The 16594-nt window shown below is 41.9% G+C and overlaps 1 protein-coding gene across 2 annotated transcripts in view; it reads left to right on the top strand.

Moving 5' to 3' along the window:
* Nucleotides 1-16594, top strand: part of cdk6 (cyclin-dependent kinase 6) — a 34232-nt gene that overhangs the window by 14306 nt on the left and 3332 nt on the right. The window contains exons 1-6 of one of the 2 annotated variants that reach the window (XM_046418713.1): nucleotides 3678-4211; nucleotides 4244-4523; nucleotides 4900-4962; nucleotides 8653-8762; nucleotides 15907-15957; nucleotides 16296-16431. In XM_046418713.1, the coding sequence (XP_046274669.1) occupies nucleotides 4150-4211; nucleotides 4244-4523; nucleotides 4900-4962; nucleotides 8653-8762; nucleotides 15907-15957; nucleotides 16296-16431 (702 nt within the window). In that variant the 5' untranslated portion in view covers nucleotides 3678-4149. Of the gene's footprint in view, nucleotides 1-3677; nucleotides 4212-4243; nucleotides 4524-4899; nucleotides 4963-8652; nucleotides 8763-15906; nucleotides 15958-16295; nucleotides 16432-16594 lie in introns of those variants that run through there. The other variant, XM_046418712.1, reaches the window with a different exon arrangement.

Below are 16594 nucleotides of genomic sequence, written 5' to 3'. Positions count from 1 at the left end.
AAAACCATTTCTTTTGGAATCAGTGCTACAGCAAAATACAACCCATGAGTCTACAATCTACAATGATACTGAAATTCCTCTGTGTAGTGTTAAAACGTGACTTAATAACATCCAAATACTGGCAATTTCTGTTCCTGACATGTTAGAAGGAAATCTTTCATCATCTGGTTTGGGCCCATCAGTGGACTCATTCCTAAAACACCATCCCAACAGGCCAGCGGTGGCGTCTGAGAGAGGAAGAGGTGACCCAGAAGACTCAGAAATTAGATTTGTTCACACTCAATCAGGTGCTGAATGTGTCACATTCATGAAGATCTAATCAGCAACAGATTGAAACAATCGAATTATAATGGAGAATGTTTACACAACTCTGCACTGCTCACACACTGGAAAAATGCAGTTTGGAAGATCACATCTCTGCTGTCTACCATCAAACCAAAATCCATTCATTACACTTAAATCTAATTTAATCCTCTGCTCTTGTGTATCAATTAATCATAGATAAGTCAACTCTCATTCAGTCATTGTGGGTGGTGTAAGTGTAAAACATGATGTCATCCACATCAACAGGGTCAACCCTGACCTTTAAATTAGCCCAGGGCTGTTCTGTTCCTTCGTAAACGTTGTTCCCAGCAGCTCAGTAATCAGTTCAGGTTGGAACTTTTCGTTCCATCTGCGTCTCCTAGTGGCAAGGTAGGATCCTTTGTGAATACGGCTCCTTTTCTGGGAGTGACAGGGGACGCATTTCAGATGTTTTCATGAAGATGACTTCCAGTGAGCTGACGGTGGTGTCTCCATCTACACCAGACACACGGTGGCAAACAGCTGTAGTACAAGGCTGACACACTGGTCCCATGAAACTCATTGCATGTCATGTGCATGTCATTGCCTGACAAATTGGATTTGAAAAGCTCAAGGGGGTGCCACCAGATTTTTTCTTGTCTGTTTTTCCAGCTCTGAACCAAATAAAAAATAAAAATAAACTGAGGGGTTACCATAATTTGCAGGAGATGACAAGATAAGCTTAATGGTGGTGCTGTTTTTTGTCTTGCTTTTGAGCTTATCTTAAGCGAGTCTGTTATTGAGCTGCATAGCAGCCAAAGAGAACTTTATGACTCTCCAAGCCTGGTTTGTTCAAGTATTCTTCAGTGAAAAAAATGGCTTTTAAATTTCCTTCTTTATTTGATCACCTGAGCCAATTATTATTACTGTTATTATTGGCTTTTTGAAAACAATATCTACCAACATCATCTGTATAGCTACCGTCATAGTTTCCTGTAAACTCTGTTGTTGGTGACATGCAGAGGAGTGAAACTACCTGGTCGAAGGTATTTTCCCAATTCTTCCCCCTAGTTCCCCTCTGCTTATAGCCCTCCCACTACAATTACCAGAATAAGACACCCATATCTCAGACAACATTAAACAAATTGAAACCAGATTTCCTGCCTGCGCTCAAACAGCAGACAGGCTTTTTACAATACAAAGCTTTCAAGAGCAGTCAGACTTTATTCAGTCTGAATTTGTATTTTCACTATGAAATTGTTTCTCATTTTTCAAGCTCTGGTTTGACTGTATGAACCTGAGTTAAAATCTGTGGGTGGGGGTCACGGGAAAGTGTAGATGGGTATGTTCTCACTTGTGGCATGCTATGATCATCTTACAAGATAATCACAGATGATGATGCAGATGTCCTCAAGTTAGGAAGCTGCGTGTTTCTTGATTTTTCCTTGTGTTTAAAATGAAGCTTTATTTAACAGGTTGAAGACATTGATTTCATCGTTTCTGCAAAACATGCAGTCTTATGACCCCCGTAATCTTTAAATCTTTCAACTAGACTATACATGCAAGCATTGGGGGCACACTGTTAATAGAAGTGGAATGGAGTTCAGGAACCTAGGCTGACGAAACTGAAATTTCTCAGTGATGACCAAGGATAAACTGGACAGTTGTGTTTGCGAATCTCTCATTTTGCCAGAAAATGTGTTCCTACTCTGGACTGAAAAGCAGGCAGCGGCAGGGAGAGGGAGGGGGAAAAACCCTTTGCACTGCACGCAGGAGAGCACGTGCAGCGCGCTCTGGGAATGTTTAGATATCTCCTCAAACGGCTCCGCATGGGAAAAAAAAGGAAAAGTCAACCTCTGTGCTTTGACTGCAGCCGGCTGGAGCGAAGGGGCTGGCCCCAGTTTGACATGAGCAAACACACACACACAGTTCACACACATATATGAACAGGGATGCACAGTACATACACACATTAAAATGCAGACAATCACATTGTTATTAATGTTTGCATACACATGCATAGCAAACATCTTTTTCCCGTGTGTACCCCCTATTAATAAATATGCCCAAAAAAAGCAGAGGTGGCACTCCGCTGCACACATACACACACACACACACACACACACACACACACACACACACACACACACCTCTACGCTTTGTTGTATTAGTTGTTGATGGTCTCTTGGCGAAGCTCCAGTTGGGGAAAGGAGTTACTGATTGGCGTGTATGTATGGTGCACGTGCATGTGCACATACTGGCATCTGGATATTAAAACTGTGTCTGTACCAGCAACTGCAAGAGGAAGAGGAGGGGGAAAAAAGAGAAAAAATTACAGCATATATCAGGAATTTTCCAGCTAATGATGTGCGGATGTGGTAGCACTGGGGAGAGAGAGCCACTGACTGTGCTGTCTTTGTTTCGCTTGCCGAGGGCCCCATGCTGCATTCCTGTACACTGTGCATACTTTGGCAACAGTTGTAGTGCCCCTTTTTTCTATTTTACTGTATACAGTTTGTGTGCTCCTCTTGCACTTTTCTTTGTAATCCTGTGGCTCTGTGTCTTCTTTCTTTAGCCTCTTTACCTTTCCCCACTCATCTCTCTTTTAAATCACTCTCCTTTCTTGTTCCCTTTCTTGGCTTGGTGCAGCTGTATTGTTGGGTCTGTAAATTGTCCTTTTTGCAGAACAAGAGAAAGAAAAAGAGAAAGTGAGGGAGGAGTGAAATAATGGTGTTTACAACATGGCTGACTGCTAGAGCTTCGAATGGGGCCTCTCTGGAGACACAACATTACAGCCTCAGCTCCACTGTACTCTCAGGATGCATAGTTTTGCTCATATTATTATTATAACATCCGCTCTCCTTCTCCCATATGTGGCCTGCCTATACACTCCAAAACCTTTATCCGTCTTCCTTCCTTAGACTCACTTAGGAAGACTTTAATTTGTGGTGGATTGCTTTCAGGAATGTAATCAAATTCTAGCTTAATACTCTAAGTATGAAACAGTTGAGCCATTTACCTGAGAGACTTAACTGCACTGAGCGTTTATTCCATTTAATTCAGTAATTGCTGAAAGTTAAAACCTCCAATCATGCTCTTATTGATTTAATTACAACAGGTATTTGGCCTCTGGTACATCCAAAGTACTTGTCTGTGAGCATGTGTGTAGATAGTTTTGTGTCTGTGTGCGCAGTAGTGCACTTTCATCCTGGGCTTCCTCAGTGAGAGGGAATGTAAACACGGGCCCCTGGCCAAGCTCCATCAGCCCCAGTGCCTCCGGCACTGCAGCCTTAAGCCCTGGCCTCAGTCATCCTCATGGCAGAGGGTCACCATGAAGATCCACATGGAGAGTGACAGGAAAACATTTGTGTCATGGTAGCACAGGTGGGGGTTGAGGAGGATAGGGGCGAGGGTTGGAGAATGTGGTTCCCAACAAGTCTGGAAATGTGAATGTGGTAATACAGCAGTATTGCTCCAAACACATCTGACAAGACACTAGTGCTGCAGACAGGGTGTCAACAAGGTGACGCTTAAAGGAAATTATTTGGTACCTTTGGTGAGAAATGCTTATTCACTTTGTGGTTAAGAGTTAGTTCAGAAGACTGATACCACTTTCATGTCCATCTGTTAGATATGAAGATACCACAAGCAGGTGATTAGCATAGCTTAACATAAAGGAAGCAGCTGGAGATAATTAGCACAGCTCTGTCCAAAGTTTAAGAAGTCCACCTGCCAGCACCTCTAAAGCTCACTAATTAACATATTCTGTTCTGTATCATGAGAGTGGTATCAATCTTCTCATTTACCTCTCAGTAAGAACCTAAGTTTAAGTGCCAAGTGGTAATAGTCCAGAAGTATCCTTAAAACATGAAACAAATACTGCAGATAACTTGCGTACATTTGCAGACACGTATACACACACACACACACACACACACACACACACACACACACACACACGCGCACAGCACTTGGCACTGAAGCACGTGAATCCAGGCGAAAGCAGGTGCTCACTTAGTCACGTGCAAGTGCTCATACATAACACAAACCAAATGCCCCCATGCTCACATGCATGCAGCCTATTGTCATACTTCTCTGCTGCGCATGCACAGGGCTGGTGGCACAAGTCCGGATGTTGCAAGTCAGACAAGCTTGGAGGTCCGGCCCAGGAGGTCTGGAGGTCCTCTGGGGCAGGAGAAGCCATTTCCTCCCTGAAGCAGAGTGGGGAGCAGCGAGCAGCAGTGAGGAGTGTTGTGGTGGTGGTGGTGGTGGTGGTGAGGGGGAGGATGCTCTCAGCAGAGAGGAATTCCCAGAATGTTGTCCTTTAATCTGGAGTCAGCCTCACACACTCTCTATGTCTCTCACTCAATCTCTCTCTTTTTTTCAAACTCTTTCTTTTTTTTTTCTCCCTTTATCTGACCTCTTCTGGCTTCTCTGTTACCATGCGGAAGGGAAGAAGGGTGTCAGACAGGCACAGAAAATGACTGAAAATGCAAAGAAGCTGACCTTAGAGCAATACAGATGGTATTGCACAGTTCAGGGCTGAGTCCTTTTATCTGTGTCTGACAGTCCTACATACTCTATGTATGTCTGTCTCTGTTTTTGTGCTGCCTGTAGAGAGGAGGAACTGCAGGAGTGCGAAATGGAGGGCTATGTGGAGCAGAACAGAGAATGAGAATGGTGAGAAAGAGACTAAGGAAGAAGGAATGCAAACGTGGTCGGAAGAAGAGGAAGGGAAAGGACCAGAAAAAAAAAAGCACATAACAACACTGCAATTGGGGATTGTCCTTTTTCTTTCTACAACAGTCTATGTGCTGTTACAGTCATCTCTATGATAACAGTGATTATGTTGTGTGCTACGGCCATGACTCAGAGCATGTTCCTCTGTCGCTTTGAGCTATTTAGTATGACAGACCTGACCTGAGACCCGCTTAATGCAGAGACGTTTCAGTATTTTATGGAGAGCATGAAGCTTTGTGTGATTTAAATTAATTCATGGAAATTATAGGCTCCCCAACTGTTGCATGTAGACATATCTGCCTTTCATACATATGTGTTGTACAGATTCATGGGCTTACAGAAAGGGATGCAGAAAGAGAGGAGTTTATGGAGAAGGAACAAGAGATTGCAGGAGAGAAGGAGGAGGTCGGGGAGAAAGGGGTGAGGAGTAGAAAGCAGTGCTGGAAGTGAAAATGAGCACCCTGAAACTGAGGATTGGAGGTTTGTGATGAATCACCTGAGGGGCAGAAAGTTATTGATTTGAGAATAATAGGCATTAGGGAGAATAAGGAATAGCAGTATACTTTTGGTTTTGTTCAAAATTGCTTAGGGGTTGACACTTGTTTTTAAGTGACAGCCGATGTGAGAGGATATGTGCAGAAAATCGGTGTAAACCAGCAGGGATATTTTAATCCTATTCAGTTTTATTCTGTATTTTTGCAACCAATAATGAATTGATCATATTAAAAAAATGATTGCCAAGTAGCCAAAAGCTCAATCCTCTATGCCACAGACCTCAGTTGTCACTACTAAAAATAATATATGAGCCACACTGTTGCACTGGATGCTACATTCTCATATTAGAAGACACAGGCACACAGTCTTTGTGTTGTAAATACCACCTAACACAACAGTTTTTATTAGTATGTATTTGTCTTAAACTGAAAATACTCCTCAACGAGCATTTACCTTGCAGTTGAAAGTATGTCCTGGTTAGGAAGAATGTGGGTTTGACTGACCCAGACAGAATACAAGTTGCAAAGTGCTGAGATGCAGACTAATGCATTGATGGTTTTTGTTTTTTGTTTGGTTTTTTTTTTGTTGCATGATATTCATTGACAAAAAAGAAATTATAGAAATGCAAAGATAGAATGACAGACCACCTTGCCATAGATGTACATCTACACACTTTTTTCACAAGTAGTCAGAGTGTAGTTTCAGATTGCAATAAGCCTTAAATCTATCTTCCGGTGTGTCTGTGAGTGCATGCATGTGTGATATACATGCCTTAATCTGCCTTTGTGGCCAGGTTTTCGAATAACTCTGTGTTGCAGTGGGGCGGATATACCCCAAGTTCTTAGTTATGCGGTTCTTCCTAGAAGTCTCTCTGCACACAGGTATTCATGCAAGCCCTGAATTTTGGCTCTGCAAGGCTACAAACTCCATGCAGTAGACTGAAGACACATGCATTTGAGTCTGCAACCACAAGGCGTTGATTGAGCAGTTAGTCACTAATGCACCTATTCACATCTTGATCTGTGTTTGATAGCATAGATATCAAGCTGAACATTTAACAGAGAATTTAATGTAAAAATCAATGAAAGTTAGAAGTCATTTCTCCTAAAATGAAAGGAATACATTCTTGAATTTTTTTTATGTTGCAAACGCACCAATGACACTTTGCTGCCTGACTGTAGAGCTTTCATTCATGTTTTTGATTGAGGTTTCACTGCCATTCTCAGTACATTTTTCATTTCTGGTCACGTGGCTCTGCCGACACATTTCTGCCAACTACCCTCAACTTCCTCCCTATTTCCACTGAAGCAGGAAGCAGGAGATGAGAAAGTATCACACATCTGCAAAATACAGCCCCCGACTCTATTAATAGTGTCATTCAGTTTAGAAGGCAAGACGTGACCAAACTTTTTATTCCTCTTATCGGCCTCTGTTGTCTGCCTTGCTTAAGAATTCCAGCTCGGGGTAATGTTTGGTTACTTTGTTTGCCTCAGATATCCAAGGCTCTGTGAGGCTGAACTTAAACACAGCAGTGCTTTAAGTGACAGCACTGCTGTGTTCCAAACAATTTGCATATTGCATGGTAATATCCAAATTGTCATAAAATGCTTGTGTTTAGGAGGTATTATCTACCAGGTGCATCATCTTAATTTAGCTGTCAACATGCTGGAAAATAGTCATTAGTTTTGCTGATATTTTGGTCATGAAAATAAGGAAAAATAGATAAAAATGACCTGATGGTGGCACTAGAGGAAAGATTAAGGGATTAAAGACAACTAACTTCATCCTCTGGGGGTCATGAATGTCTGTATCTGTATTTCACAGTAATTAGCAAAAGTTGTTGAGATACTTGTGAATGAACCTCATGGCTCTGCTAGAGGAGAAGTTTTCACTTTCGTGTTCTGGAGACCATGAATGACTGTAAAACATTTTTAAAGCACTCAGCCCTGTAGGTTTTGGGACATTATAAACTGAGTCAAAATGCTGGACTGATAAACTCAACCTCGTAGCTAGCATGGCTTAAGTGACACACACACACACTTCTTTTGAACAGCATTAAAATATACTGAATATACTGATTGCAAAATCATCCAGTGTGCCCAGATGAAAGAGTGTCCATGTCTAAAAGTCTATAAAGTATGGAGTTACTGAAATTTCTCAAAGAGGCACTGGAGCACATAAGCAAAGACCGGAGTAGTTTTTTAATAGTTGCCTGTTGACATTCTTTGAAGATCACTGCTCTGCACCTACAGGCATGTGGACAACATCTGAAAAACTCAGGGTATTGTTTCCAAGTACTCCCACAGAGAGTCCAAGCCAGCTAATAAAGATCTCTAGGTGACACCGCACTCTTTTTGCTGACAAACATTTGCCTCAGACTCTGAGATCCCGATAAGCACTCTGCAGTGCCTGTGGGGGGAACAGCAGCCAAAAGCTGTTGGAAAAATCTGGAGTTTAGGAAAGCACCTGGAACCAGTCCACTCTCTTGCCAGGGGTCACTGAGTTTTGTCTGGAGGCTTTCCCTACTTTAGCTGTTAACAATGCCGCTGCTTTCCTGCAGGCGATGGCTACACTTACATGCGTTCAGAACTCCCAAAAGAGTCATGGGGTCAAATTTGGAAACCATGCTTAGTATGAAGTGGCACAAAATGGCTGCTGTTATACCTCAGGTGGGTGCCGGGTTGCTTGATGCAAGGAAGCGTTTCTGTCTTGTTTTTTTGAGAGGGGGCTGGGCATGGTAGTTAATATGTATGACACCATTTATAACTTCACATACAAAAGCCAGGTTTAATGTAGCAAAGCGCTGTTTTGTTATTGTACTACTGAATGTACACACATGTGCATACAGAGTTTTGTGTGTCCCTGGATTGCTGTGGAGAGACTGTGTGATGTGGGTACACCAAAACAGGAGCAGGGAGACGTGTAGTGCCAGATATGATTTCATGTCTTACGTAAGCCTAAGATGGGGGCATAGAAGTGTTAACCCTGTGTGTGTATGAGAGATGATGACATCTACTGAGTGCCAGTGGCAGGTAAAACTACATGCAACAGATTTGGAATGTTTGTCCATTTGTCTTTTTATGTTTAACCTAATTTTCTTAATGGATTTCTGCTGTGTGTGCATGTGTGCTGCAGGTGGTGACACTATGGTACAGAGCCCCAGAGGTGCTGCTCCAATCCAGTTACGCCACCCCAGTGGACCTGTGGAGTGTCGGCTGCATCTTCGCTGAGATGTTCAGGAGAAGGTGAGAGCTGCAGAGAACACAGGGCCCATGAAAGACTTGAGCTGGAAGTCACAGATAAAGCAATATGTAACTTTGCTACAGAAGCACCACCACCATAGAAAACATCCCTCAATGAGCACAACAGAGCTGTTTGAATCTCTTTGTCCTTCACTGTGCTGCTTTTTATACTAGAATCACACAAAACACTAACACCTCAGGGAGTGACAACTGAATCGCATGGTGTATCATTTCAACACAGAGGCAATCACATATTCACTGACCTGCATTAGCATGGTATTTATACATCATATTGATCATGTGTTTTTGTGTGCTACTTTTTGCTCTGTTTAATGTATAGTGTTCTTGTTTGCACTTGCCGACACATCTTACCCGATGCTATAAATCTGTTTGAAGAGAAGGGGATACATAGTGTAGTGGTATTAAACTGAGGTCAGAAATTTGAATTAATTAATCCATCAGTGGTTGGATTTGTCCATGTGTTGCTCACTGGGGTCACTGGTCAGGCAATTAAATGGATTATAGGAGCCATCTGAGGTCATGCATTGGTAAACTGCCGTGGTTTATCACATTTACTGCCAAAGCAACAGATAATGATTAGATTACACGTACTGTACATAAATTCACATGCTCATATTCTTGTGACTAGCTCTTCTTATGGAGTTGGTATCACTAAAATCCATCGTTATGCATGCATCTCATCTTCCCTTCTGTTTGCATAAACACTGAATATTTAAGTGAGAAAAGATGTCCCAGATCTATGGCTGATGATCACTTGATTGTTGGTCAGATTGGCCGATACCAAAAGAATTGAAGAAGATTACTTGTTCACTTTCATTTAGTGTTGTTAAAGAATGTTCTGCAGAAAAAATCGTTACACTATCAGTTATTGGGGTGTTTCTTAAACTTTACTCTAAACACCTGTCAGATGCATTGTGAGCTATGAGCAATTATATTTCAGTTGGTTTATCAAACCCTTACAGTAATGACAGGGTGCCTGCTGTGGTTTCAGCAATGCAAGTCAAGATTCTGCTTCTTGGAATAGGTATTTGTCAGTTTGTGGTCTAACGAACTTCACACACTGGAGAGCCAGGCTAATAACGGACCATTTTTCTAACAAACAAAAAGGCTGAACTTCCTGCCCACAGAAGGAAAATAATACTATTCCAAAGCATAAGGGCATGTTTTATCATCATAACATCAATCTGATAATAATATTTATGGGCCATAATTTGTATAATGCTGTGTCTTGACATCGACAGCGAACTGGGGTCTAGCCAGCTTGTAGTGGTGTGCTTCGAAGTTGATAAGAAGAGTCTGTTTGAGGCTGGGCAGAGTGTCAGGAGGAGCAGCCTTGGCTATAATTTATGCTTCCTTCCCCAACCGTCCTCACACCCCAACCCTCTGCACGTGGGATTAAACAGTTACAAAGGGTGACACAGGGTGAAGAGACTCTTAGTCCTTTGCTATACAGACAGATGACAAATAAAGTGAGAGGAGACACATAATGTAGTAAGATGCTTCCATGCAGGGACAAGGGGTGTCACTGAATGATATCATTGCCTATCATATGCTATGGCCTTTATTAGTCACTAGATGTCAATCTCTGGGTCTGACCCCACTCTGTCCTTTCTAACAGTGTTGGTGCATCTCGTGCATTTGTGCTTCAGGTCCTGTGTTAAGCTTCCACTTTGTAGCCCACAAATGAAATGGTGACACAAGACAGTTTTTTATTGTGTCAGACAAGATCTATACACATTCATGTTTTCAGATACGTTCGAACAGCTCATCGGAGGGGAGGGTGAAGGACAAGGGGCTTTTTGGAACAAGACCAGTCATATGTGACTCAGTTATGTAAAGGAAACACTTTAGCTGTCATTCTACCACACGTAATGTTTTACATTTTTTCATCTTTGTCATTTGTAATCCATCAATCAACGCTCGTGACGTGGTGACCACGTTTTTTTTTTTTTTTTGATTGTTTGTTTGTTTTTTGTCTGATTTCTGTAAGCGTATTATTGGTGATTTCACTCTGAGAAGTCATTGTCACACGCGATATCTCTACCTTTTTACTGACTTTTACTTTCTTTCTGCATTTTTCAATTAGAGCTGAAAATGTTAGTCCACTTATCAATTAGACAACTGAAAAACAAATTCTAGCTTCTCAGTGGTGATGAGAAGCTGGAATTTTCTTTGTCTGAAAGTGAAGATATATGGTTTTGGTTTTGGATCGTTGGCTGGACATAACAAGCAATCTGATGCACCATAGAATGAAACATGATGATGAAGGATGCGTTATTATAGATCTTGTAAACAATATGTACTTCATTTTACTTAACACATACACTGATAACGTATGTTACTGCATGAACTATTATAGCATTCTGCAGTTACCTGTAGAGCTGTGTACAGTTGAGTATAGGTAGTCACAATGCGTTATAAGCCCCATCAGCCAACCTCTAGTTTATAACTAGTCAGACTAGAATGGTTTATCACTGTTGATATTGGGCATCAGAAAGCATTATATGTGCTTTAGTGTAGTCATAAAGAATTCTGAATGTATTCTAATGCACAAAGATTTGATCATAGGTGTGATCTTTATTGAAGGTGTTACCAAAAAGCCCAATGCATTAAAATAAAAAGGGTACTGTAAATAAGGATAATTCATTCATTGTGGTTAAAAGTCAACTATGACTCAGAAATCTACTTGTCTGAAGTCAACTTTTACTTGCCCCTATACAAATTGCTTTATTTATTAGCAGTTATGTAGTAGCTACAAAGACTGAAGTTAATTGTCTTGTTTAACCTTAAATGCCTTGCTCTTAAACCCACATCCTCTAATGCCACCCAACTAAATTCCTGTTTTCAGGATAATTGGAGTGTTGGCTTGCATCTCAGACAGATGGACACGTTTCTCCATCATCATTACGTTGTTGTGATGTTAAGGCTAGTTGTCATTAGATGTACACGCACAGCAAATCGCAATTTGTTAAACTGTTTTATCAGAATCATTACTATCATAAAGTAGCCAGATGGACTTGCACTGCGTGCCATTAGGAAATTGTGCATATGTCACTATTTTTGGATGTCTTAGAGACTGAAATATAAATCACTTAATCAAAATAATAATAATAAAGATCAACTGAATCTGTAATGAAAATAGTCATTAGTTGTATCTCTTTGTGTGAATGTGGATCTGAAATACTCCAGATTAAATATTTAACCAGTATAAACTCTGAAGAATTGTCTTGTCCAAACTTTAAGATGAATATACACCAATCAGCCACAACATTAACACCACTGACGGGTGAAGTGAATAATTTAATCATTTGTTTACAATGCACTCCGTCACATTTAGAAAAGAGCTCAGGAATGTCTCAAGGACCTCAACAACGGTCTGCAGACTCCCCAGATCTCATCCTGATTGAGAATCTTTGGGATGCACCGGAATAAGCTGAGTCCACCCTCCCACCCTCAGTGCACGGGACCCAAAGGATCCAACATTCCGATTACTACAAAATACCCCCAGAGGTCCTGTGTTCCATCCCCTGACAGGGCAGAGCTGTTTTGGCAGCACAAGAGGGACCTACAGAATGTTAAGCAGATGGTTTTAAAGTTGTGGCTGATCAGTGTACACGAGGCCTAACAACACGTCTGATTTGTGTGTTGAAGTGGATTCATCAATTCCATTCAGATTTTAGGTTTTAGTATAGGCCTCAGGCAGGCATGTTTATGTGCAACATTTCACAGTTTTCTTTGAAAGGTTTCAATAGGGCTCCTAGTTAGAGTTAATGTATTCGCAATCATGTTTGCACATAATCTCGGTCAAGCCTTGGAATCACTGAGGGTGAATGGCAGTTGAATGTACTTTCTGCCATACTCAGCACGTGTTAACACATCATGAACAGCACAAAGTTGAAGTGCATTTCATGGCTGCGTATCTCATGTCATTTTAAACTGCACTCCAAAGAATTTATGGCAGCAAACCAAGAATCAACATAAAGGAACAGCAATGTTTGTACTGTATGGGAAGAGTGTTGCTTTAAAAACGCAGGGATAGCAGTCCTACCTTGAACTGTGTGTGTGTGTGTGTGTGTGTGTTTATGTTTGCATGTTGCCGAGGTTATGGTACTTCTTTACTTCTTCTCTCACCCTGACACAATAGGCTGTTAAAAGCTTTGCTGTATATGTGTGTGTTTTCACTGTCTGGCAGCTGTCCAACTTTGCCTTAAGGCGGAAGGCAACGCAGAGCCCTTTGATGCCGTGAACAGAACATGCACACTCTCTACCTCTCTGCAGGTGATTAAGGTGGCTTTTTAAAAGGCCACCTGTTGAAGATTAAAGGGCACCTGGGAGAAGCAGTGAAAGAAGGCAAGAGAAAGAAGCATGGTTGAGAGAAAGTGCAGAACAAGAGGAGATGAGAAAACAGTGTTTACTGGTTTGCAGTTATGTTGAATTGGAGGTTATAATCGACAACTCGGGTACAACAGACTAGACATCCCGAAAGGTGGTTTGGTCGATCTCTAAACTGATTTTCTTATATCGTTCCCGGAATAGGGCATTTAATTTATCAACTTCACTCAGTAAGTCCCTTGATGTGTTTGTCATCATAAATTCACTTGTGACTCATGATCAGGATTGCAAAAATGTTAAAAGTTTGCTGGTTCCTTTTTCTCAAATGAGGGGACCTTCGGTTCTGTTCTTTAGTCTTGTAAATTGACTGGACAAAACTAGCAACCTGAAGACGTTACATGGGATTACATATTAAAACAAAGGTCAGCTTTTGTAATTATATAATTTTAGCACCTCAATTGACCTTGTCACCTTATGCTGCGGGTCAGAAAAGTCCAAATCGAATCTCAAAATACTTTTCTTATGACTCACGAAACATCCAGCACCTTCCTCTCTATTTTCATCATCAAACATTCCTTAGTTTAAAAAAAAAAAATCTACTGTAGCGAGAATAGTTGGGAACTTGTCAAAGGAATTTGAGCAAATATCTAGCAAGTCTGCATCTGCATGGCTGGGATAGTGTCTGGGTGAGTCATGGTTCTAGTGAATGGGGAGGGGAGAAAGAAAGAGCGCCTGCTTGTTGACATTCCTCCATCAAAAAGGTTGAACATTTTGTGTTAATGGTTCAGGAGAGGCCTTGTTGACTTTCTCACACTTTGGAACTCAATTGATAAATCCTGAATACCTTAATGCGCATGTGCGTTTGTGCTTTACACACTCAGATATACAGTACGTCCAAACTGGGCATAGACTTGCATGTCCATGCAGTTCACACTGACTCAGGCTTAAAGGAAGCCACACTAGAGCTACACACACACCCCTCTCTCTGTGTTTCCCACCCAGACATACTGACGGTCTCACGTGCAAACATGCACACACACATTCCAGAGGTCGTCTCAGTGGAATGAGGGACACAGAGTCGTGTTGGCACTAAAGGAAACGTGACTCAGCTGCCTGTCCCAACCCAGTCTCAGTCCATCTTTCACTGCCACCCATTTGTCTGTGTGTGTGTGTGTATTTATGTGAACATGCAAATCTCAGAGTGGGAAACAATTCCTTTTGTGCATGCATGCAATTGTACACCCTTGTGTGTTCTTGCTTAAGTGTGTGTGTGTGAGAGAGAGAGTCTACATTTGCACTCGTCTGTTGACCGTGCATGCCAGTGGCCAGCTCTATGTGAATCCAGTTATCCCCTTCCAACAAACCAACAAACCACTCCAGGTTTAAAAATGGACCTCTTGGAATTATCAGCCCTACTTGTTTTGGCACGATGACTTTGCTGTAGGTGATTTTTTTTTTCTTCTTCTTCTTTTGCAACAGTCAGAACTGGTTTGGTCTGATTGTAAATGGCTTCCAAGCCTCAGTGCAATGTTTTACCCTGAAACGACCTGTACATGTGGTATCCTCTTTCAAAGTCAGATGTTTAAAGCAGAGGTTCATAACTACAGAAACACTGAGAAATCCATTAGTGAGGGATGCCAGTTTTGAATAACTGAAACAAACTCCTTATCTCAACTCCACTTCCGAACTAAAGCATGTGACAGAGAGTTTGCTGTCACTGTAAAAATGTGCAAAATACCCCTGTGTGACTAACTTCCCAGTGTCTGAGTCTGTAGGAAAGTGTGGGTGTTGAGCTATGCAAAGCTTCCTGCAAGTAGGAAAACACAGGGAGCACATGGTGACTAGCCAGTCTGTTGACTTCAGTTAAGTGGGGTGCACTTGAACTGCACTGAGGCCTGGATAGAGAATGCATAAACGCATGCCTACAAGCACACCTATGCGACAATATCCTGCATTATATTGACATCTGCTGGCGACTGATCATCTTAAATAAGCAGAAGATGACAAAAAGAAGCTTTCTCTTTCCCAGATTATAGCGCATGGTTTCATAGTAGAAGTTTGGAAGTAACACTTTGAGAAGAGAAAGTCCTCTCTTTGACAGCAACGCCTCCTCATTTACTTTCAGTGGAACTTCAGCTGGAAGGTCTAGTTCCCATACCTCTTTCTCTGTTAGAATAATCCAGCTTTTCTTTCACACGCCTCTCCCTCCCACTTTCCTACCCACACTCACACACAGAGCAGACACACACATACACACACATAAGGGATAAATAAGCTTTTTCTGTCTCGTGCGGTGGCCGGCAGGCTTGTGCTGATGATGACTACTGGAATTTGTAGGGTGCCAGGGCAGGCATGGCCGCCCACGGGCATCCAAAGACGGCCCAAAGCCACAGAAACCACGAGCAGCCCTGCTACTGCTCTCCTTCCTCCTTTCATCCCCGCCTCCCTCCCCTCTTCAGTGGTAGTCCCAGCATCGCTTCACAATCCTGACAACATGAGATGGAGCTGCGAGTGTGTGGCTACTTCAAACGCTCACATTAGAGTCACACATTCCTCTTTGCCTTGAGCCACTCGTTTATATCTTAGGGCTGTTCATCTGCAGTGTGCTGTGGCATAGGGCTCATATCTAAAATAGGTCAGTAAGAACATAATGAATGCTTTACTTTTTTAACCAAAATGCATCTTAACCTTTTTCCGTATCAACATGTGAGCAGCAGTGTATATACTGTAAGACATCAACTCGTCTAAAAGCAGCAGCTGTCAAACTAAACTGTGTTTATTTTCTCTTTCCCAGACCGTTATTTCGAGGAAATTCAGATGTTGATCAGCTGGGAAAGATTTTTGAGTAAGTATTATTGGCTGTTTTTCCTGTTACAGCCTCCGAGATCCTATGTATTATATTTCATGAATGAATGTACAATCTGGGAAAATTGAGAATATCCGGGCGCTGGATTAAAGTTCTCAAAACTTTATTGAACTGCCTGTATTAGTGAGTCATGACTTACCATAGAATAGGACATGCGCTCAACAGCCTTTTTTGTAATTAATGGACAAATACTGCTCTGCTAAGCTGAATATCGTGGGCAACCATAGGATCATTTTAGCACACATTTGAACTCGAGAGACAGTGATTGCTGCCGTTTGCTGATGGTGAGGATGCTCATGACCATTATCATCCCACAGTGTTGTTGGGGTACCTTCAGCAGAAGACTGGCCTCAGGAAGTGGCCCTACCACAGAGTGCCTTCACCCCCCGACCCCCTAAGCCGATAGAGAACTTGGTTCCAGACATGGACGAGCAAGGACGGGCTCTCTTAATGGTGGGTGCAAGCTAATCCAAATTCATCGCACTGTAGCTGTTTTCTCAAATCGAACCATGTTTTCTTTTTATCATTGTGTTTGAGTCATGCATCGACAAATCTCCATATCTACTTTTTTTTATTAGGCGGTCTCACTCTCTTTTTTTCAATTCTCTCTCCCTTG

Source organism: Scatophagus argus, chromosome 17 (genome assembly GCF_020382885.2).
Source record: "Scatophagus argus isolate fScaArg1 chromosome 17, fScaArg1.pri, whole genome shotgun sequence".
NCBI lineage: Eukaryota > Metazoa > Chordata > Actinopteri > Scatophagidae > Scatophagus > Scatophagus argus.
The sequence above is the reverse complement of the archived record's forward strand: the minus strand, read 5'-3'. Positions and strand labels throughout refer to the sequence as shown.